Source organism: Pleurodeles waltl, chromosome 7 (assembly GCF_031143425.1).
Source record: "Pleurodeles waltl isolate 20211129_DDA chromosome 7, aPleWal1.hap1.20221129, whole genome shotgun sequence".
Taxonomy (NCBI): Eukaryota; Metazoa; Chordata; class Amphibia; order Caudata; family Salamandridae; genus Pleurodeles; species Pleurodeles waltl.
The window spans coordinates 803,624,523-803,647,650 of NC_090446.1; the positions used below are offsets into that span (position 1 = coordinate 803,624,523).

General features: G+C 43.3%; 1 protein-coding gene across 1 annotated transcript in view; it reads right to left on the reverse strand.

Annotated features, from left to right (window-relative positions):
* DOCK2 (dedicator of cytokinesis 2) overlaps positions 1–23,128 on the reverse strand; it is a 2,133,690-nt gene that overhangs the window by 270,621 nt on the left and 1,839,941 nt on the right. Inside the window, exons 35-36 of the mRNA XM_069199340.1 lie at positions 22,830–22,983; positions 21,161–21,201 (exon numbers count right to left, since the gene is read on the reverse strand). Coding sequence (XP_069055441.1) covers positions 21,161–21,201; positions 22,830–22,983 — 195 coding nt within the window. The remainder of the gene's footprint in view (positions 1–21,160; positions 21,202–22,829; positions 22,984–23,128) is intronic.

Here is a 23,128-nt window from a genome sequence, read left to right on the forward strand (position 1 = left end):
CCTAGGGTGGCCTTCCTCCAAACATTTTGCCAAAACCCCTCCTGTTTTACTGAGCATTGTTTTTCTTGGCATTAGGGATCTATGCACTTTATTACTCCTAACTATTGCTAGAATGCTTGTGCTTACTCTTTAAACCATAGTAAAATTGGCCTACACATAAATGGCACATTTAACTTACTTATACACCCCTAGTAAAGGGTTACATTAGGCCCCCAGGCCTGTAAATTAAATGATACTAGTGGGCCTATATCACTTATTGTGCCACCTACTTAAGTAGCCTTTTACAACATGTCTCAGGCCTCCGATTGCAGTCTGTGTGCAGCTTTAAGCTACCAACTCGCCTTGGCCAAACAAAGCTTTTCCCAGGCCTCAATTTTCCTTTTTAATAGGTATGTCACACATAGGGGAAGCCCTAAACAGCCCATATTGCATGGGGCACTGTATTAAAAAAGGTGGGCATGCACTTTTAAGTTTTACATGTCCTGATACTGATTAACTATTAAATTTGTTTTTCACTACTACAAGGCCGACCTCTCTCATAGAATAACACTGGGTAACACTATTATTTTAATAAGTGCTAACTTGTGCTTGGAAACAGGTAGAAATGCCATGTGTGGTATCTGAAGAGTTGTAATTCAAAATTCTCTTAAATAGTAAAGTTGGATTTTAAGTCACAATTTTGAAAATGTCACTTCTAGCAGGTTGGAATTTTCTTGTCCAAACCATGTGTGCCTGTAGCCTTTGTCCTGGGTCACATGACTAGGTGTAGTTGGCAGTTAGCCTTGAAATATTCCTCCCAGTCAGTGAGATGATTAGCTTAGGGTTAGGTGTGAGCAGGGTGGGTCATACTGACAAGATGGGTAGGGGGTGAAGCTGTCACCTACCACACTTGCACTTCAATAGGGGCATCCTCATGCACATACAAAGAACTTCACACTAGCATTTTGATGCCCCAGACATCTTGAGGGGTATGCAGGGGAAGGAAGGAAATTTCAGAACCAGATGCTGGGGCACATTTCTACCAATTCAAAGCTGGCACCAGGTGTGAAATAGGATCCTCAGACACACTCTTTAGAACACTCCCAGACCTGCGTGCTCTACAAGAAAAAGGACTGGGCAGTTGCTGAGGACTGCCCAGCTATTTGAGGACAGTCCTGCTGCCTGAGTCCTGCCTTGTTACATGAACCCAGGACTACCAGGTGTCTCTAAGGATTGGTCATCTGGCCTCCAGTTCTGAGCTTAGGGGACACAACAGGCTACTGACCAATGGCTTAATCAGAACCGAAGCAACGCATCCCAATGCAAGTCTATGCTTTGCCAGCTCCAGGTTGGTAGCTTCATCGGAACACCAAGCTTTTCACTGCAGCTCCTGATTAGTGGCTTCATCAGCAGACTCAGCATTATGCATCTTGAAGCAAGTCTCTGCAAAGTCAGTGTGTTGGCTTCATTGACCCCATGCAGCATAACGCATTTTGTCACCAGCATTGCAGCACATGATCAGTGGCTTTGACAACTCAGTGTGACACATCTCAACACAGGATCAAGCATCGCAGCTCCAGCTTGACGGCTCCTTAATGCACCATGCTGCAGTCCAACATGGACTTTGCATCTTGATTCCAAGGACACAAGGTGCTATCTCAGTGGGACAAACTTGGTCCTGTGCCCAGCTTGCGACCCAATCATGGTGGACCTGAATTTGTGACTTTGTCCCAGTCCAGCTCAACCAGCTAACTGCAAATGGTGCTATTTGCTTGTAAGTGCTATTTTTCCTAAAATCTTTGAAAGTGCATAGCTCCTGTTTATCTGATTGGAATTTTTGTTGTTTTGGTGTCATTTTGTTTATTAAAGAATACCCTGTTTTGCTAATATTGGTGTTGGTTTTTGTGCTGTGTTTTCACTTTATTGGTGTTTTGTGCAGCACAAATACTTTACACATTGTCACTAAGTTAAGCCTGACGGCGTTTGTGCCAACCTACCTAAGAGTCAATCACTAGTTAATTTAATGACTTTTGTGGGTCACACTAAAGGGGATGGTGGTTGTTGCTAACAAAGAGATTTCAAACCCCTTCATGCAAAAAAAACTCAATTTCTCACACTAAAGGTACAAAAGATTCCCGATCATTTTGTTAATTTAGCAACGTCTCTTACACAAATATTGTGGAGATTAAATTGCACATTTCAATTATTACCGAATATGTCTCATGCAGTTAATTCATTTCCAAATTAGGTTTCTTGGATTTGGGGCTCGGAAAAAGTTCATATTTCGTTGTCGCTGCCATTATCTTTAGCACTATATTTTTCAGCTTTTTCTGGGTACTGAACCATAGATAAATGGCTCGTTACATCCATAAACTCTTGTCTGTGGATGGTGAGTTAGTAGCACCTTGGTTCATCGCTATGAGGCTGCAAGGAGCGCATTCCACATTCAGGGCTTCTAACTACTTTGTTTGAAGGCCAAACCAACAGACAAGGGCCCTCATTACAACCTTGGTGGGCGGCAGAGGCCGCCTGCCAAGGTTGAACCGCCGGGCGGCCGCCAATGCGCCCACACTCCTGCCGGGTCTATTTTGAGATCCCCGCTGGGCTGGCGGGCGGAAACCTGGTTTCCGCTCGCTGGCCCAGCGGGGATCTTGGCTGCAACACGGGAGCCAGCTCCAAATGGAGCCGGCGGTGTGGCGACTGTGCGACGGGTGCAGTTGCACCCCTTGCGCTTTTCACTGTCTGCTACGCTGGTTCTAATTATAGCCTGGGGTAGCATCGGAAAATAAAGTGTGTGTACTACTGGGGTGAGAGAGACGAGTAAAGAGAAGTGGACAGAGTAAATTTGCTGTAAATGTTAGAGTGCGTGGGGAATGGAAGGAAATAAAGAATGCTGTACTCAGGATAGGAATAGACTAAAAGATATTTTCCGTTGTTTTCTGTTCGCATTTAAATCAAGTTCAAGTTGAGCATTCCAAAAGTTGTTTGAGACTACCTGTTATTGTCTGATATTGTTCAAATGCACAACGTGAATGTGATAGTGTTGTTCACAATCAAAACTGCAGTTCACTCTATAGTCCTTTGTTGTTTTTTTAGTAGAAGTGTTCCTCCATCTTTTGGAGTCATTAGTAAGTGCTTGTAACAGTGGATGTCAGCCAAGAAGAATGAGTTTTTCTGTTTTTAAAGGGACGCAAAATAGCAAAACTGGCATTGTTCCTGTCTGGGCCTACCTTTCCATCGATCGAATAAGTGGTCCCCACTTGAAGAACACTAGGAGAGCCTAAAAAGGAGTTTGCTGCAAAGTTGGGGCGTAAACTTTTTAAAGAGATATTTGGCAAAATGTGTATGTCTTTTCTTCTCGCTGTCCCAGCCAGTTGTTTCTCCACCATCTGACATCAGATGTTAGGCGTGCTTTTTCTAGTAGATTGTTTAACAATATCTCCTCTATTATTATGGCACTGTATGAGAGTGGCTATGTATTCTGATGACCCCGAAACTATGCAGAGATTAAATAGGAGGAATTTTAGAACACTACTATCTAATCACAGAGCGATTGCCAGAATGCAGGAGAAGCAAAGGCAACGATGATCAGACATGCTCTCGTATCAACGCAGAGAAGCATACAGCCATATATTACCATGTCCATATATTACCAAGATTCATCTTAATAATATTTCACCTAAATTCAATTAATTAATTCGTATATTCCCCCTTGAGTCTGGCATGAGGGATAACTTGCCAGTATGTCCTTGTGATAATCGAGCTAAACAATGCACTTTACGTTAGTTATTTGATTATCCTTTATCTAATACAGCTCTTTTGTCAAATGATTGCTGGCTCTACGATATGTGCAAGAACTTAATAATCATTTTATATGTATTTGTTTAGCTAAATCTTTGTGGCTAGAAAAATCAGAAGTAATTTTTAAATGAGGATGTTCTCTAGGGTTGATTTCGAATTATGAATTTGAGAGGGTTGTTGTTAATGTCTTGAGAGTGTAACCAGTAAGGCTTGATAAGTATTCATGCCCAACTAGAATGATCATGAATGTTTTTATATTAACTTGTGACCTATTATCTTGTGGTATCCCATTCTACAACGTGCACTGTATATATTTTACAAATGCATTTAATGGGCACTGTAATTGTTTCTATTGTTTTTTTATGATTCATTATTGAGCTGAATAAATATTTGAAAAAGAGACAGTAAATGTCATACGTAGTCTTCTTTTTCATGTGTTTAACCAAACTCAATGATTCTGAAGAAAAATACAGTCCAGCCACTGAAACACCATTCCTAAGATGGTGGCCTGTACGAGAGTCCTGTTGGAGGTTTCCAATCCAAGGTGATGTATTAGTCCTTCCTCTGATGGCCAGTCTTATTTGTATCACATATTATGGAGGCAATCACAAGAAGGTGCATCGCAACATATTTGTTCCCTGTTGTTCATTACATACACCACACACTTGTTGTGTATGTGTGTTCTTGATTTTTCTTTTCGGAGCTGGTATCCATTCAAATTCATCTTGTAGATTCTTTGACCTTTTTGTCTCTGTTCTTGGTGCCAGAGAACATTTGCTGTCTGACTTTTCTACTGCACCATTATTCTTCATCTCAAATCAAGTAATATCACATTGGCAATGAGGAATGCCAACTTTATGATTGCTTTCTCCTAACTGGGACCTGCCTAAAGAGACACCTGCTAGCTTTCGTGTGTGGTATATGGTGCACAATGACACTCTGGTTACTGGTAGGTGTTGCCTTTTCCCAGGTAATAAAGTAAAAAGTGAACAGGCTTTCACAACATCCAGTCCTTGTCAAAAGGGCATGACAAGGATAGCTAAAACACATTTGTTGCTCTGATTCTTTCTGGTAACATTACTGATCTCTTCATGCATCATCAACCATAACCTAATGACTCTAGTTCACTGCCTAATGCTCCAGAAAGTGAACTCTCAACATTTCTATTGTCTACATATGGAACAAGGAACCCAACATAGCCTGAAAGTACCCTCCCCAGAAGGTATCCACAGCACCAGCAAGAGATTGATTTGAAAGCACATTACGTTATGTTCTGCTATGCTACATTAGGCTATGTTATGTTATATTATATTGATTTTGTAGCATGCTAACCACCTGGAATGGTATCGAAGCGCTTGCACTGTCTCATAGGAGCCTAGTTAAAAGCTAGATTTTCAGTTTCCTTCTGACATAAGGAAGGGATCTGGCTGATGTGGAAAGGGAGCTAATTTCAGGTCTTGGAGGTGAAGAAGGAGATGACAGGACCTCCCTTTTTTATTAGGTGGATGCGGACGATGTGGGCAGCGAGGTGTTCAGCCATTGTGAGGTGCCTGGTAGGGGTCTGAAAGTGGACATGATCATTGACGTATGCAGGGTCTTTGTTGGAAAGGGCCTTGTAGGTGAGGAGTCTGCAGGTAGCACATTCCTGGGTGGTTATCCAGTGGACTCTGGAGTGTGTGGAGAAGTGAGTTTGAGGTGGATGCGTGAGTATGAGTCTAGTGGCAGAGTTCTGAAACTCTTATAGTCTGTTGGTAAGCTTTCTGGAGATGCCTACTGTAGGAAGTTGGCTCTGTATATACTATCTCAAAGTGAGAGATAGTGTGCTCAGAGTCCAAGGGTTCCCCTTAGAGACTGATAGTGGCAAAATTAGATAATACTAATACTCTATTTTGTGGTAGTGTGGTTGAGCAGTAGGCTTATCAGAGGGTAGTGTTAAGCATTTGTTGTACACACAGGCAATAAATGAGAACACACACTCAAAGATTAAATTCCAGGTCAATAGGTTTTTATATAGACAAATATTATTTTCTTAATTTATTTTAGAACCAGAAGATTCAGAATTTAGGTAAGTACATAAATTGTAAGGTACTTCATACAGGTAAGTATGGAACATTGAATTAAAACAGTAATATACACAGTTTTGGCAAAAATGGCAATAAGCTATTTTTAAAAGTGGACAGTGTGCAAAAATCAACAGTTCCTGGGGGAGGTAAGTATTGGTTAGTTTGTCAGGTAACTAAAGCACTTACAAGTTCAGTCGCCTGGGCGTAGACAGCCCACCATTGGGGGTTCAAGTTAACCCGAATCATCCAGCAGCAGCCACACAGGCCCGTTCAGGTGCAGAGGTCAAAATAGGGCCCAAATAGCATAGGTGTCTATGGAGAACAGGGGTGCTCCGGTCCAGTCTGCTAGCAGGTAAGTACCTGAGTCCTCGGGGAGCAGACCATGAGGTTTTGTAGAGCACTGGGGGGGTCCCAAACAGGCACACAAAATACACCCTCAGTGGCACAGGAGCGGCGGGCGCAGTGTGTGCAGTAGGTGTCAGGATTCAGATAGGATTAAACGGAGAGACCCAGGGGTCACTCTGGTGATGCAGGCAGGGCACAGGGGGGCTTCTCGGGACAGCCACCAACTGGACTAGGATGAGGGCTGCCTGCTGGTCACTCCTGCACTGGTAGATGGTTCCCCTCGGGCCTGCAGGTGCAGTGCTTCTTCCAGGCATCGGGTTTCTTTGTTACAGGGCATTTGTGGTCATGGGGAGCCTCTGGATCCTCTTTGCAGGTGTCGCTGTGGGGGGTGCAGGGAGGTCATCTCAGGGTGTTCACGTCGTTGGAGTCACCTGGGGGTCCTCTCTGAGGTGTTGGTTCTTCTGGACACAAGGGTGCAGTGTGGAGACTCTGGAGTGAGGCTGGAGTCTCTTTAAAGATGGTTTCTTTGTTGCAGTTTTGGACAGAGCTGCTGTCCTCTGGAGTTTCTTGGTCCTTTAGGTGCAGGTCAGTCCTCTGAGTCCTCAGAGGTCACTGGTCCCGCTGGATGCTTCACTGTGCAGGTTCTCTGAGTCTGGAGACAGGCTGGTAGGGCTGGGGCCAAGTTAGTCGTCCTCGCCATCGTCTCTGCGGGGCTTTCAGGTCAGCAGTCCTTCTTCATGTTTCAGGATGCAGAAATCTGATTTTCTGGGTTCAGGGTCGTCCCTAAATACTAAATTTGTGGGTGTGTTTAGGTCTGGAGGGCAGTAGCCAAGCTACTGTCCTGGAGGGTGGCTACACCCTCTTTGTGCCTTCTCCCTGTGGCGAGGAGGGCACATCCCTAATCCTATCGGGGGCAATCCTCTAAAACAAGATGGAGGATTTCCTAAGGCAGGGGTCACCTCAGCTCAGGACACCTTAGGGGCTGTTCTGACTAGTGGGTGACTCCTCCTTGTTTTTCTCAGTATCTCCTCCGGACTTGCCGCCAAAAGCAGGGGCTGTGTCCAGAGGGGTGAGCATCTCCATTAGCTGGAGTGCCCTGGGGCGCTGTTACACCAGGCTTGAGCCTTTGAGGCTCACCGCCAGGTGTTACAGTTCCTGCATGGGGAGGTGTGAAGCACTTCCACCCAGTACAGGCTTTGTTCCTGGCCACAGTGACATGCCTCATGTGGCCAGAAACCCGACTGGATGTGGCAGGCTGGCAGAAAATGGTCAGTCTAGCACTAGTAGTTGGATGGGTATAAAGGGGGTATCTCTAAGATGCCCTCTGTGTGCATTTCTCAATAAATCCCACACTGGCATCAGTGTGGATTTATTGCACTGAGAAGTTTGATACCAACTTCCTAGTATTCAGTGTAGCCATAATGGACTGTGTAGTTTGTGTTTGACAAACTCCCAGACCATATACTCTTTATGGCTACTCTGCACTTACAATGTCTAAGAATTGGCTTAGACACTGTAGGGGCATAGTGGTCATGCAACTATGCCCTCACCTGTGGTATAGTGCACTCTACCTTAGGGCTGTAAGGCCTGCTAGAGGGGTGACTTACCTATGCCACAGGCAGTGGGTTGTGGGCATGGCACTCTGAGAGGAGTACCATGTCAACTCAGTCTTTTTCTCCCCACCAGCACACACACCTGTGAGGCAGTATGCATGTGCTGAGTGAGAGGTCCCCAGTGTGGCATTATACATGCTGCAGCCTTTAGAGACCTTCCCTGGCCACATGGCACTTGGTACCAGGGGTACCATTTACAAAGGACCTATCTGTGTGCCAGGGCTGTGCCAATTGTGGAGACAAAGTTACAGTTTAGGGACAGAACACTGGTGCTGCGGCCCGGTTAGCAGGGTCCTAGCACACTTTCAGTCATAGCTAGCATTATCAAAAGGCAAAACGTTTGGGGGTAACCATGCCATCAGAGGCATTTTCCTACACCTACATATAAGGCATTGCTATAGTCTAATCTACTGGCGATGAATGCTTGTGTCACTATTCTGCGGGTGTCCTGTCAGAGCCATTTAGAGATTTTTCTGACCATCTTGAGGGTGTGGAAGCATTTACAGTTACCATGTTGAATTGGCAGGCAATGGCAATGTGGTAATTGATTATGATACCCAGGTTCCTGATGCCATTGGTGGGAATGGTTCTGGGTTCTCAGGTGTCAGATCACTTGGCAGGGGTACATAGAACAATGTGATTGCTAAACAGTACAACTTATGTTTTGTCGCAGTTGAGCTTGAGGTAAATACTTTTCATCCAGTCTGCTCTGTTGGACAATCACATTAAAAGGCTGCCTCATGCTGTAGGTGTGTTTTCTGGGATAACAAGTTTGAGTTGTGTGTTATTTTCATATGGGGTTATGCTCATGCCTTGGGAGTGAATGATGGTGGGTAGTGTGGCCATATTGACACTAAAGAAGGTCGGGGTAAAGGAGGAACCCTGAGGAACTCTGCAGTTCTGCTTGGTGGCATCAGACTGGGGCAAGGCTGCCCATTACAGAGCATCTCAGTGAAGAAGGAGCACATCCACTGAAGGGAAGGCCTAGGAGCACTGCCCCATGGAGCTGCTGGGTGAGAATAGGATGAGGGATGGTGTAAAAGGCTGTTGAGAGGTTCAGAAGGCTGAGGGCTGCCATGTTTCCCTTGTCTGTGATGCAGTGTATGCCATCTGTAAGGGCACTAAGGCCTATCTCAGTTCTGAGATTAGCTCTGAGGGGGCAAGGAAGAGGTTTGTCTCAAGGTTGTGAGTGTTGACCAGTTTTCAGGATTTGGCAATGGTAGAGCAGAAGAGAGATGGGCTTGTATTTAGACATGATGATCAGGTCAGCCGAGGCTTTCTTGTGGAGGGGCAGTATGGTGGCATGATCCCAGGTGTCTGTGAACATGTGGGTAGAGAACAAGAGGTTAACTATAATGGTGAGCACTAAGCAGATGGGTTTGATAACTCTTATGAAGATGTATTAAGGGCAAGGGTCCAGAAAAGCACTGGATTGGATCACTTGCATGGTGTGGGTGTTTTTGTGGTGATTTCTGCCCAGATTGATAGCTGGGGTCCTGGTGTGGTCTAGTGGTTTAGTCAGGGTGGTTAAGGGATGTGGGATACAGTTGAGGGGTTAAGTTTTCACAGATAGTCTTGATTTTCTCCACAAAGTGGAAGGAGAGTTTGTTGCATAGGTCTTGTGAGAGGGGTTATCGCCATAGAGCTGATAGACTGGAATGTGAAGATCTCATTTTCAGAGTTCTCACTATTCTGTATGTGGAAGGAGGGAGCTGAGAGTTTATCAACGTTGACAAATTGATGATAAATCCTAAGGGCGAACTTGAAGAATGCTGTCAGTGGCAGCATGGGTGAGCTGTCATCATCGTTCCACATGCGTGCTGTGGTTTTTCATAAGTCAGAGGTCTTCAGTTTACCAGCTGGTGCAGGGTGTGATCCAGGGGTAGGAGTTGGTTTAAATCAGGGCCAGAGTCTCCCTGCGGGTGGTTATTAGTTTGTTGAAGTTTGAGACAGCTTGTGAGAGGGTGGTGGGCTGGGGGGCAAGCGAGGAGTTAGCAGATAGAACTGACTTTCTCCTAATGCTTTTGAGATGCCTGAATGATGGTGATTTTAGCCTATGTGGGTAGTTAGATGTTACATTTTATGAAATAGTGATTGGTCCAGGTCAGAGGTGTCAGGATGGTCACTGATATGCTGAGGAAGTTAGTGCAGATGGGGTCAGTGAGGTGATCGGCCACGTGTGTAGGGCCACTGACTTGTTAAGTGAGGCCCAGGATCCTGAGGTCATCTTGGAAGTTCGTGGAGTTGGTCTCTGACTGGTCCCCTATGGGATTTTCCTATGGGAAAATTCAGGTCAATGAACAGTATAAAGGAAATGGATTCTAGTGTTCAGGTGGCAATGAGGTTGAAGAGGAAGGTACTGAAGTTGGAGCTGGGTTCAGATGGTTGCTAAAGGGGCACATCTTCTATTGTGGTGGTGTTGGGAATGTTGATCTAGAAGGTCAGACATTTCAGCCAGTTGTTGATTTCAGCTGAGGTGGCTGTGCAATTGATGCTATCTCTGTGAATGATGCCTATTCTGCTTAGGAGTTTGTTGGTTCTGTCATGTCTAGTTATTTTGTAGCCAGGGGTGGATTGCAACTGCTACATCTAGTAAAGTAGCATGGTTCAGGGTGGTTTCTCGAAGAACAGAATAGGAGAGATGTAGTCTAGGAGGTCCCAGATTTTAATGGCATAATTAACCAGAGAGTTTTGAATAGGAAGCATTTAAGTGAGTGGTGTGTTTTGGGGTCAGTGGTTTTTGGAACTGACCTCGGGTGTGTATCATGTGGTATGTTTTAGTGGCAGAGATGGTGGCTGAGGTGCAGGAGTGATGGTAGGTGTGGCAGAAAAAGGCACCTGTTATACATGCATGGGAGGCACTGAGGGAGTATGGGGATAGGCGGCCAGTGTTGAGGGAGACAAGTTTTAGGGCCAAGTAGCAGTGAATTTGGTAGGGGTGAGTGGTCATAGGACTGCAGTTTTTAGTCTAGACAAGTGTTGGGCACAGATGAGTGCAGCTGGGTTTGCTTTTAGCAAAAGAACTGTACCAAACCCTAGCACCATACTGTTGTTATAAAGGATTCAAATAAACATGTGCATCTCTTGTTTATAGTGGAACAGAGTTTGTGAGATTGAATATGCATACTTATGTTTTAATTGTTATGTTGCTTTACCTATAATACAGGTAGTGGCTGATGCACCCATCTGTTATACTTCTGTCTAGCAACTGTGCACTTGCAGTGAGATTGCTTGGTTGTCTTTGAGGCATGCATTCAGGGTGGGCAAGTCTCTATCATTTTCCATCTATATAATGGTATGTATCATCCCTCTTGCAGAACTCTCTTTCTGGTTTCTGCTATGTGTAGCTGCACATATACTGTAAGTGCTTCTCGATTAACACAAAAGGGTAGTAGCCTCAGCAGATCTTATCTCACTAGTACTAGCTACCTCACTGTTGATTACAATGGGCAACAGTCACTTTGCTGCAGGAAGACCAACAACATATAAGGGAGAGTATCTTGTAATCAGAAATAAATTCAAATAAGCCTCATGTTATCTGGGTGTTATCTGGTATTTCTTATAATGTGTCAAAAAATGGATTACAGAAATTATAGGAAGAATCTAAACTGAATTTGAATACTACCTCTGTTAAGGATTGGGGAGTGTGTTTAATAATTATCACACTATTTATTTGTTTAGTATGCTAAAGTCATTCTTTACAGTGTAATACAATCTTCAGCTATTAAACCATATAATTCAATATTATCTGTTCAACCTGATAAGATTTTCCACCATCAATCTAATTGAAGCACAGTGGGGCGTGAAAGCAACCTTAGAATGATAGAGATTTCCAAAAGCTTAAGCCATTATATAAAATGTGTTTCCACCCTCATCAACCTTTATCATCACTTTTTATAGTTACTACAAAGTAAACATATTTACAGGCACAAATAACTTGTGTTATGATTGGAAATCCAGATTTGCTATTCTTAGAAGAGTGAATGTAAACTTGTAAAATCATTAACACCTGTGTGAAGAACAAGTTACTTACCTTTGGTAATACATTATCTGGTAGAGACTCCCTCTAGCTGTAGATTCCTTACATTTAGAATTTCCTGGCATCAGATTGGAATCTGGAACTTTTGCAGAGCAATACCCTTGACTGCGCCATTGGGGGGCATCGTTCTGATCCGCTTGGCATCATCAGTATCATTGGAGCCATCTGTAATATCACAGTTGCCTGTAAAGACACCACCCAGACATGCGTACGTCAGCTCCTTTTCCACAAACTTCCACACCAAAAGTGCAGAGCCATGGAAAGAACTCACAGATTGTCTGTGCCAAAAAACTAAGGCACTGAAAGGGACAATCCCTAACCTTAGCAGACATATCCGCAGAGCAAGGAGGCATGGGTGGGTGTAAGAAATCTGTAGCTGGATAGAGTCTCTACCAGATAATGCGTTACCAAAGGTAAGTAACTTGTTCATCTGATAGAGACTTCTAGCTGCAGATTCCTTACCTGTAGACTAGACACCCAAGCCATAACCTCCTGGTGGTGGGTTGTGGACAGACCTCACACTAAAAAGTACTGTAAGAATTAACAGGCAAAGTGTCCATCTCTATGCACCTGATTGTCCAGGCTGTAAGGTCTTGCGAACGTGTACAAGGGCACCCATGTCGCTGCCTGACAGATGTCCAGGACTGGAACACCCCATGCTACTGCAGAGGTGGAAGCCTTGCCCCTGGTGGAATGAGCTTTAAAGCGCTCAGGAGGCTGCTTCTTGTCCAGGGCATAGCAGATCTTAATGCAGAGAATGACCCAGTACAAACTAGTTTGTTTCTGCACGGCCTGACCTTTCTTTGCTCCCACGTACCCAAAAAGAGTTGATCATCCACCCTGAACTATTTTGTGTGGTCAAGGTAGAACAACAATGCTCTTTTTCGGTCCGCCCGGTGGAGTTGCTCCTCTTCCTTTTAGGGATGCAGAGGAGCAAGGAAGGTGGGCAGGGTGATGTTCTGAGTCAGGTGAAATGGGGTCACCACCTTAGGGAGGAAAAGAGGCTCGAATTCTAAGTCCCACCGTGCCCAGAAACACGGTGAGATATGGCAGCTTAGATGAAAGAGCCTGCATCTCTCTCACCCTCCTGGCAGATGTTATTGCCACTAAGAAGGCTGTATTGATTGTGAGCAGCCAGAGGGGACAGTTGTGTAGTGGCTCAAAGGAAGCACACATGAGAAATGTGAGGACCGGATTTAATTCCTACTGGGGCATGACAAAGGACTTAGGAGGACATCTGTGTGCAATAGGAGATCTGAATAATGAAGGCTGATCGGACAGCCAATGAACTACTGATACGGCAGAAAGATGCCCTTTGGGAGTGTCCAATGCAGAACCATACTGGACAAGGGATAAGACAAGGAGAAGAATGTCAGAGAGAGAAGCAGAAAGAGGATCAATAGATCTCTCTACTGCAATTTACAAAATGTTTCCAATGGCAGGCATTTACCATCTTAGTGGAGGGACTGGCTGCCAAAATAACTTTACAGACTTTGGGAGGAAGGTTGAAGGCTGCCAACTGTCACCCTTCAATCTCCACGCACAAAGGTGCATAGTTGACAGGTTCTGTTGGAGAAACTTCTCCTGCTGCTGTGACAGAAGATCTTCCCAAAGGGGTAGCCTGATCGGAGGATCAATGCTCATTTTCAGAAGATTGGAATACCAGACTCTCCGTGCCCAGTCAGGAGCCACCAGGATTACTTGGGCCTGGTCGTTCTTGATCTTCTTGAGAACTCTGGGCAGAAGTTGTATGGGTAAAGAGGTGCACAGGAGGCATGAGCTACACTCATGATAAAATGTGTCACTGAGCAAGTGCTGCCTTGCAACCTCCAATGTACAAAATTGCTGACACAGAGTATACTCTGGGAGGCGAACAGATCTAACTAAAGCTCTCCCCACTGCTGAAAGAGACCTTGTGCCACTTCCAGATAGAGACGCCATTCATGATCCACTAGGCATCAACAGCTGAGTTTGTCTGCTGTGACATTCAGAGAACCTGCCAGGTGTTGAGCCACCAGGGTTATGACCTGCTATTCCACCCATTTCCAGAGACGCAAGGCCTGTTGACAAAGGGACAATGAACCCACACCGCCCTGCTTGTTGAAGTACCACATTGGGGTGGTGTTGCCCATGAACACCTGCAATATTTTCCGTTTGACAACAGAAAGAAATACCTTCAGTGAAAGTCGGCTGGCCCTGAGCTCCAGTAAGTTGATATGGAGTCCAAATTCTGTCAGAAACCAGAGGCCTCTAATGTCTACCTCACCCAGATGGCCACCCCATTCAAGAAGTGACTCATCTGTCACTACTGTACAATCTGGTTAAGGAAGGGAGAGGAGTCTGCTTCTGATCAAAATGCAGTTCACTAACCACCACTGCAGATCTTTTGCAGTTCCCTCCGAGATCTGAACCATGTCAGTGAGATTTTCCTGATGCTGTGCCCACTGGAACTTCAGGTCCCACTGTAGAGCCCTCATATGCCCTCTGGCATGTTTCACTAAGAGGATGCAGGAGGCCATGAGGCCCAGCAGCGTCAGAGTCTGTCTCATCAAAATCCAGGATAGAGGCTGAAACATCTGAATCATAACCTAAATATCCTGGACGTGCTACTCGGTAGGATAAGTCCCAAATTGCATGTATCCAGAATAGCTCAGATGAAAGGGAGTGTCTGAGAGGGAGTCAGGTGTGACTTCTGCACATTTACAGTGAACCCCAGTAAATGTAGGAGATTCGCTGTAGTCTGAAGGTGGGTGCCAACAGCCTTGGCCAAAGGAACCTTCAACAGCCAGTCGTCGAGGTAGGGGAAGACTGAAACCCCTTGCCTGTACAGATGAGCTGCGACCACCGCCATCACTTTGATGAACACCCAAGGGGTGATGGTGAGGCTGAAGCATAGCATGGTACACTGAAAGTGGTCTAGGCTCATCTTGAAACACAGTTAATGCCTGCGGCAGGTAGGATGGGATATGGAAATACGCATCCTGCAAGTCCAACACTACCATCCAGTCTCATTGGTCTAGGGCAAACAAGACATGCGCCAGAGTGAGCATTTTGAATTTCTCCTTTTTGAGGAAGAGATTGACGTCCTGCAAATCCAGAATAGGGAGAAGGCCCTTGCTCTTTTTGGGTATCAAAAAGTAGCAGGAATAATAACCACTGCCTACTTCTGATATCAGGACCCTTTCTATGGCTTCCTTGGCCAAGAGAGACACATCTTCCTCGTGGAGCAAAACCAAGTGATCCTCTATCAGCCGATCTTTTGAGGGAGGCATTGGGGAGGGAAAGACTGGAAGGAGAGGGAATAGCCCTTATGTATGATCTGCGAGACCCATTTGTCTGATGTTATGGACCATCAGTGAGGAAGATAAAATTGAATCCTCCCACCAACTGAACACTCATGGTCTTGCAGAATTACACTAGGAAGGCTTGGACAGAATAAAATAAAAAAAGCACAATTGCTCAAAAGCAAAGATAATCTGTATACAGCTCTTGGTGTAAACACAAATAGTAATTCATATGTATTTCCTAGCAGTAATGCTGCCAATTTGTGACTGTAATAGATTCAAGGAAAACTCTTCCAAATCTTTGAGAACCCCCAAATTTAGAAAATGTGAACCCAGGCAAAGTAATAAATTGCAGTTAGAGATTACTGAATATTGGTAACATTTAGATATATATTTTTATGTTGTGAATATTGCTAAAACATGCCAGAGCTTCTCACTATTAGGACATTTTAGAAATTAGGTCTCTAAGTGCAGACGCGTGCACCCTGTCCAAGTAGGGACTGCAGATCCAAGTCAGGGTAAAACAGATACACAACCTAAATTAACCTGGACTCACCCTCTGGTAGCTTGGCACAGCACAGTCAAGCTTAACTTAGGAGTCCATTTGTAAAGTATTTGTGCATCACTTTTTATGTTGTGAATATTGCAAAAACATGCCAAAACTCCTCAATTTTAATTAGGATTTTTTTTTAATTAGGTCTCAAGTTGGCAGACGTATGCGCTCTGTCCAAATAGGGACTGCAATCTAGGTCAGGGTAAGTCAGATACACAACCTAAATTAACCTGCCCTCACCCTCTGGTAACTTGGCACAGAGCAGTCAAGCTTAACTTAAGAGTCCATGTGTAAAGTATTTGTGCAACACTTAAATTACAGTAACACAGTGACGGGTACCTCAAAAAGGACTCCACACCAGTTTAGTAAAATAGGGAATATTAATATGAGTAAAAGAAGACCAAAATGACAAAAACACAATTAATACAAGTTGAGATATCTAATTTGTAACATTAAATGTGAACACAGTGCTAAGAACTCCATAGAGGTCAAACGGTTGCTTGATGTAGGGAGGGACCAGTGCATCAAAAGTCCAGGCCAGTCGCTATGGAGGGTAGGCCAGCTACACAACCCATGCAGGTTCTGCTGAACAGTACCTTTAATAGAGCAATGCGTTGACCGCGAGGGCACATACGCTGATATTTGTAGCACACTCAGGGCACTGGGCCATCATCAGGGTCTCTGGAAGTGAATGTGATGCGTCAACATCGGTCTGCGCAGAGCATCATCATCAGGCAGCTGCTGTGTCGCCGTCTATGATTGATGTGCTGATCTTTCTCCCTTTTGCAGGTTTTGGCTGCAGAACCCACTTTTGAGGCTTACGACTGGAGAGGGACACCTCATGCAAGGATAGGACTCACAGACGGCAGAATCCAGCAGCACCAGGAGAGTCACAAGCAGTCTTTGATATCCCTGAGACTGCAGAAGAACAGGGCGCCAGCCAACAAGCCCTTGGACACTCTCAGGTTCAAGGATGTAGAGAGTAACTCCAGTCCCTCTCACTGCAGGCAAGAAGCAGGAGGCCAACACAGCAAAGCAAGCAAAAAGTGGTAATCCCTTCTACAACACAGCGAGAAGTAGGCCAACACAGAAATGGAGTGCCAGTTCCTCCTAGCAGCGCAGCAGTCCTTCTTCCTGGCAGAGTGTCATTGGTTCCAGTAGAGATCTGATTTGGTGGGAATAGGGGTCCAGGATATTTTGGTGTCCTGGTTCTGGAGAGTGGGAGAAACTTCTAGGCATTCTTTTGAAGTCCACTGGTACCTGCATTCCCTTTCCTGACTCCAGACACTCTACAGGAGGTTCTGCAGCCCTTTGTGTGAGGAGAGGCGCAGCACTACTCGGGTGTAAGAATCAGCTCCTCCTTCCCATTTAGCCCAGGAAACCCACTAGCCTGATGATGGGCCATCAGTATGCACATACCACATCTAAGCTCCCTTTCTGTGTGACTGTCTAGAAGGAATTCACAGTTCAGTGGCAGGCATGAGACATGTTTGAAAGGCTACTTTAGTGGGTGGGACAATCAGTGCTGCAGGCCCACTAGTAACATTTCATTTACAGGCCCTTGGCACATATAGTGCACTTTACTAAAGATTCATGTGTAAATTAAATGTGCCAATTGTGGAGAAGCCAATGTTACCATGTTTAGAGTACCAAGCACCTGCACTTTAGCACTGGTCAGCAGTTGTAAAGTGTCCAGAATCCCAAAAGTCAGAAAAAATGAGTCAGAAAAACAAGAGGTCAGAGGGAAAAACGTTTGGGCAAACCCCGCCAAAGATGTCAGGATAAAAAATAAGATCCTACAAATTAAACAACCATGTATCTTAGGGTGTCTGAATAGGTAGTAAAAGGTTATTTAATTGTAGCTCTAGATGTAGTGCATTTCACAACCTTCCTCCCTTGGACAGAAGGACTAACACTAATCTGTAGGCATGTCATCTAAGAGGTCCTGACTTAACCTTAGCTGCAAGAACAGGAGAAGACTCAACAAAAATAGCTCTGTAGCCAATGCCAACAATTTGAATACAATTATTTTCATTGCTGAGAGCTAGTGAAATCCACATATTGTAACAGATACGTGATGAAAAATGTTTTATTAATCTTATAGATCTCACAGCAGCCTTCCGTACATTTTGCAAATATGCCACTATTCTATTTGTTGAATAAAGATAAACGCTGTTGCTGTAGTCCACCTGATATTTTTTGAAGTGTATGCAATGGGTACTTAGAGATGAGACTGCAAAATGTACAGGGTCTTTTGAAGCCTATTAAGCTGATAGAAACAGGTGACAGTGATTTTGTATTCCAGGGACAATCTGTCATTTACAGTCAACCCCAGATCTTTAACATTCTTGGTAGCGAGGCAGAGGCCCATCAATGTTGGCAAAATTGAGGCACTCTAAAACACTTTTGGACATCCAAGTTCTAATCATGGCTAGGCAAGGGGATACTGTTGATAGTTCAAATCCAATGGCTCTTCCTTAAAGCTGACTAGTTAAATGGAAGTCCAACTAAGTCATACACATGCATGTAGACTTTGACTCCAACTCGAATGGGAAGGATAGCCAGAGGCATCATGTAGATGTTGAACCAAAATGAGGAAAGAATAGAGCACTGTTGAGTTTCCAAGGTTTGAGTCTGGTGGTGAAAGTGTTTAATTTTGGGAGTTGCTGGAAAGAAAGCATTCAAATTATTCATGCACAGCTTTTTTAAATTCAGCTTGAACCAAGTGGTTTGACAGGTGTGAAATGGCCAAGGGCATCATAGGATACTGCCAAGTCTAAAAGATAAGTGTTCCAACACTACTGCTGTCTACATTGTACCTAAGATCATCTAAAACAGATAGTACCACCTGTTAGGAAGTGTTTCCAGGATGGAACCCAGCATTAAGCATCTGCAACAATTGGTTGACCTCAGAAAGGTGTTGTGCCATCTTTCTAACCAATTTTCCTAATAGTTGTCCAGGGTAAGGACAATAGTCTGTAAATATAGCAACAGAAAGCAGCATACCATAGTATTTCACTACTTTAGATCCGACTGTAAAAGATTTGATTCACACAATTTGCATCAATTGATGTATCCATTCAGAGGTCAGATTTGTTTTTGGACAAACCTATCAGTTTGGCAAACTGTCCAGTGCAGGAAATCTATGACCAGGAACAGGAATGCATGAGTTTCAGGACAGCTTCCCAGTACAGAATACGTGGATACCACACATGTGTAAGTCAGTGTATATTCAACCAAGGTCAATAGGAGTCCCAAGGGCTCCCATTGTCCTTGTTTTCATCCATTCCTGTCACTGGCATTAGGTCCAGCCACACAAGTGGCACTGCATTTTTATCAGCAGAAGTGAGACAATGCTGAGTGGTAGGAATGTTGTGGATTCCTGTGGATTACAGAAGTTTCCATCACAGAAATGTGGGGAGATGTGTGTTTTAGTCAACGTTTGAGGTTTGCAAAGGATTCTGGGTGAAACAACCTTGTGAGAGCTAAGGAAGTCACTCCATTCCGGATTGCCCTGGTGACTAGTTTTCACAAATGTACAGGTTTGTTAGTTTTCCCTTTGTGCCAGCTGAGTTAGGGCCCAAAATCCACAGTTAACCACCTTGCGAAAAACAGGTCAGTTTTCTATAGAATAATTTGATGTATTCATGTTGCTTTTTCGGTTGCTTCCTGTTGGATGCACAAGGCCTACTCACATGAGTGGGGTACCATTTTTATCAGACGACTTCGGAGAATGCTGAGTGGAAGGAAGTTTGTGTCTCCTTGCAGATTCCAGAACTTTACATCATAGAGATTTGGGGAAAATGTGTTTTTTAGTGAACGTTTGAGGTGTGCAAGGGATGCTAGGTAACAACCTGGTGAGAGACATGCATGTCACCCCATCATGGATTAACCTAGGTGTCTAGTTCTAAAAAATGTACAGGTATGCTAGGTTTCCCTATGTGCCAGATGAGCTAGAGCCCAAAAACCACAACTACTGACTTGGCAAAAAATGGGTCAGTTTAGTGTGGAAACATTTGATGTATCCATTTTGTATTTTGGGCATTTCCTGTCCTACCCACACAAGTGAGGTACCATTTTTATTGGGAGGACTAGAGGAACCCAAAATAGTAGAGCAAGTGTTATTACTAATTGTATTTCTCTTCATTTGCACCTACCAAATGTAAGATGATGTGAAAGAAAAAAATAAATTTAGAGAAATATCCTCTAATTCACATTCTAGTATGGGAATCCACAAAGTAAAAGATGTGCAAATAACCCCTGGTTCTAAACCTAATATTTTGTGCCCATTTCAGAAGTACAAAGGTTTCCTTGACACCTATTTTGCATTATATATATTTTACCGTATGAATTGCCTTTCACCCGGTACACTATGAAAAACCATTGAAGGGTGCAGCTCAGTTATTGGCTCAGGGTACCTCAAGTGCTGGGAAAACCCACAAACCCTATAGAGCCCCACAACTAGAAGGGTCCAGCAGATGTAATGATATACAGGTTTTGTAAACTGGACATTGTGATGAGAAGTTAGAAATGAAAACGTTGTCACAAATGTCTGCTTTTTTTGTACTAATGTTCAATATTATCTTAATTCAACACTTGGTTTCTTGGAAAAAACCTTGAATGAGCTACACAAAAGACCCCTTGTTGAATTCAGGATTGTGTCTAGTTTTCAGAAATGTATAGTTTTCCAGAAAGCATACAAATTAGGAAAAAATGGGCTAGCTCCCAGTAAAATGCTAAAAATGGTTTTCTGAATCAAGTCGGCCTGTTCCTGAAAGCTTAGACGATTGTGATTTTAGCACTGCAGACCTTTCATTGATGCTATTTTCAGAGGGAAAAAACAGAAACTTTCTTCTGCAGCACCTTTTTCTCATGTTTCCCAAAAAACTAAATCTAGATATATTTTGCCTATTTTCTCAGCCCCTACTAGGGGACTCTACACACCCTGGGTACCTTGAGAATCCCCAGGATGTTGGGAATTAAGGCACAAATTTGATGTGGTTAGCTTATGTGGATAAACAATTATGAAGGCCTAAGCGCAAACTACCCCAAATAGCCAAAAGGAGAGGCGGTCGGGGTTAAGGATAGCAGCGAAGGGGTTATTGTAGAAAGAAAAGAAGCTGATACATTTACAAAGTATATCCAAAGTGCTCTTTTATGAGCATATTTTGGAAGCAAAGTACATTTTACTGAGCTGGTTATGTTTCCATTCTAAATGCAAAGTGGACTGCTTCAATAACTTCATATTCAAGCACTTTTTGAAAACAGCCTCGCAAGCAATGAATGAATAAGATATGCTAAGACTGCTACAGGCGAGAAACTAAAACATCAAAAGTACAAACACAAATGGACCCTTCAGACATTTTCGACTTTTTGGCGCCTGGCATGTCAAACAATCTCATCTACGGTTCTAAAATGCATAAGAATAAAGTAGAATATCATTACACAGCTTAATTAAAATCAATGGGGAAAAGCCGTCCTACCTTATGTACATTGCTTCTCGGTTAATATCTTTGTAGAAATTCTATGAGGCAAAACAATTTATCAGAATTTGGTTCACCAGCAAGCATATTTAAATATATGTTTAAGATGTAGCACTAAATCTGATGATTCATACTGTGCAGAGCAGGTAGGATTAAAAAAATCAGCTTTCACGTCCTCATGCAAAATGTTCACGAGATCTAGGTTTTGCAATAGGTAAAATAGGATAGTGCAAATTCATATCTGACTTCAACATCAGGGTTATTAAATTTACTCTAAGCGACACCTGGCTTATGGAGTCTATTTTATTCACTATGACTAGTTATGGAGACAATAGAATGCTATAAAATTGGGAGAGATGACTGGGGAGAAAGACATAGCATTTAGATCATTATTGCTTACACAATCATATTAGTGGGATAACATCAGTTGGCCACCTACCATGGGTCAGTCCTCCCACCACCCTGCCTACAGCGCAAGAAACATGGGCATATTTCCGGATCCCTCTCTTTCTCTTGAGTATCAGACAAGGAAAGTTGTCAGCAACTGCCTTTTCCACCTAAAGATCTTGAAAAGAAATATACTCTTTCTGGAACCTCATCACCACATACCAGTAATATATGTTTTTATTCAGTCCTGTTTGGACTATGGCAATGCAATCTACTTAGCTTCCCCAGTCATATTTATAGAGCTTATTCAAAATGCAACAGCTCAGTTGGTTGAAAGACACCTCAAACATACACATAATACACCAGCCTCTTCCTCATTCATAGCCGATGCAATTTCATGTCTTTAAATTGTGTATTTATATGGTAATCTGTGCATCAGACTAAAACGTGTTATCATTGTGGGGTATCACCACAGAATGTCAGCCACTAAGAGACTGAATTTTCATTTGTGGGCTTCAGTAATTATATATGGGTTCTAGCAATTTTGAGGAGACATATGGGTGGAGGAGAAGTGGGAACATACATAACTTATCAATGATGTTCCCAACAATTCCTTGGGAGAGATCCTAGAAGTTTGTTGGCAAAGTTACACACTGCTGTTTACATTAATGCTACTGACCCAGAGTCTTCTTAGCAGATTACTTATGTCCATGTGGACCAACCCTTAAATGTGCCAGTAACATTGTCTTTTGTGGTCCACAGTTCTTAGAAATTAACCATTTACCAGAGATCTTTTTCAGTCTCCTTAAAACATAATCCCCGACTTCCATCTAAATTTACACTTACATTATATGCTGTTGACACCAACAGTCTAGGTGCAATGAGGCTAAAAATCTCAAATTGTGGTTGAATGTTGACAACATTTCCCCAGCAACCCCATAACTTTTGAAAAGGTGCTGTTAGCCACATCAATAATAATATTTGATAAATTTCAACAGCTGTGAAAACCCTCCAAACATTATACAAGGCACTTTCTTTTTTCAGGCAGATCTTGCCACTAAGACTATTAGTTGACTGATCTATCTCAATTAAAGTATCAACACACCACCTGGTTAAAAAGTATTAATTACTTCTCTAATGAACCATCAAACCATTAGCTCTTTGATGATTACAATGTAATAGAAGTTTTGTGAAGCTGAATGTTATACTCGCTTTAGCCTTATTGATTCCTTTCTTCATAGTTACGTTTTAATTTTTCATGAGCCATAATAAAGAAACTTACCAGTAAATTAACTGTACAGCTCATGCGGTTGTTCTTGCTTTCATCATTCATTACTGATCTATAATCCAAAAGCTTTTCTAAAAGCCCTTTCACTAGGTTTACGAAACTCCCAAGTGGTCTAGAAATGGGGTGACCAGAAGAACATTCGAGTAATCTGAAAAGTAAATTGAAAATTAGACAAATAATCACCTTTTTCTCAATTAGCTATTTATAAAAATAATAATTATTAGATTAGCTGCCAACAGTCATGGAACTCAGATGTATTCCTATTAAGATTTTGACTTCCTATTTTAAAAAAC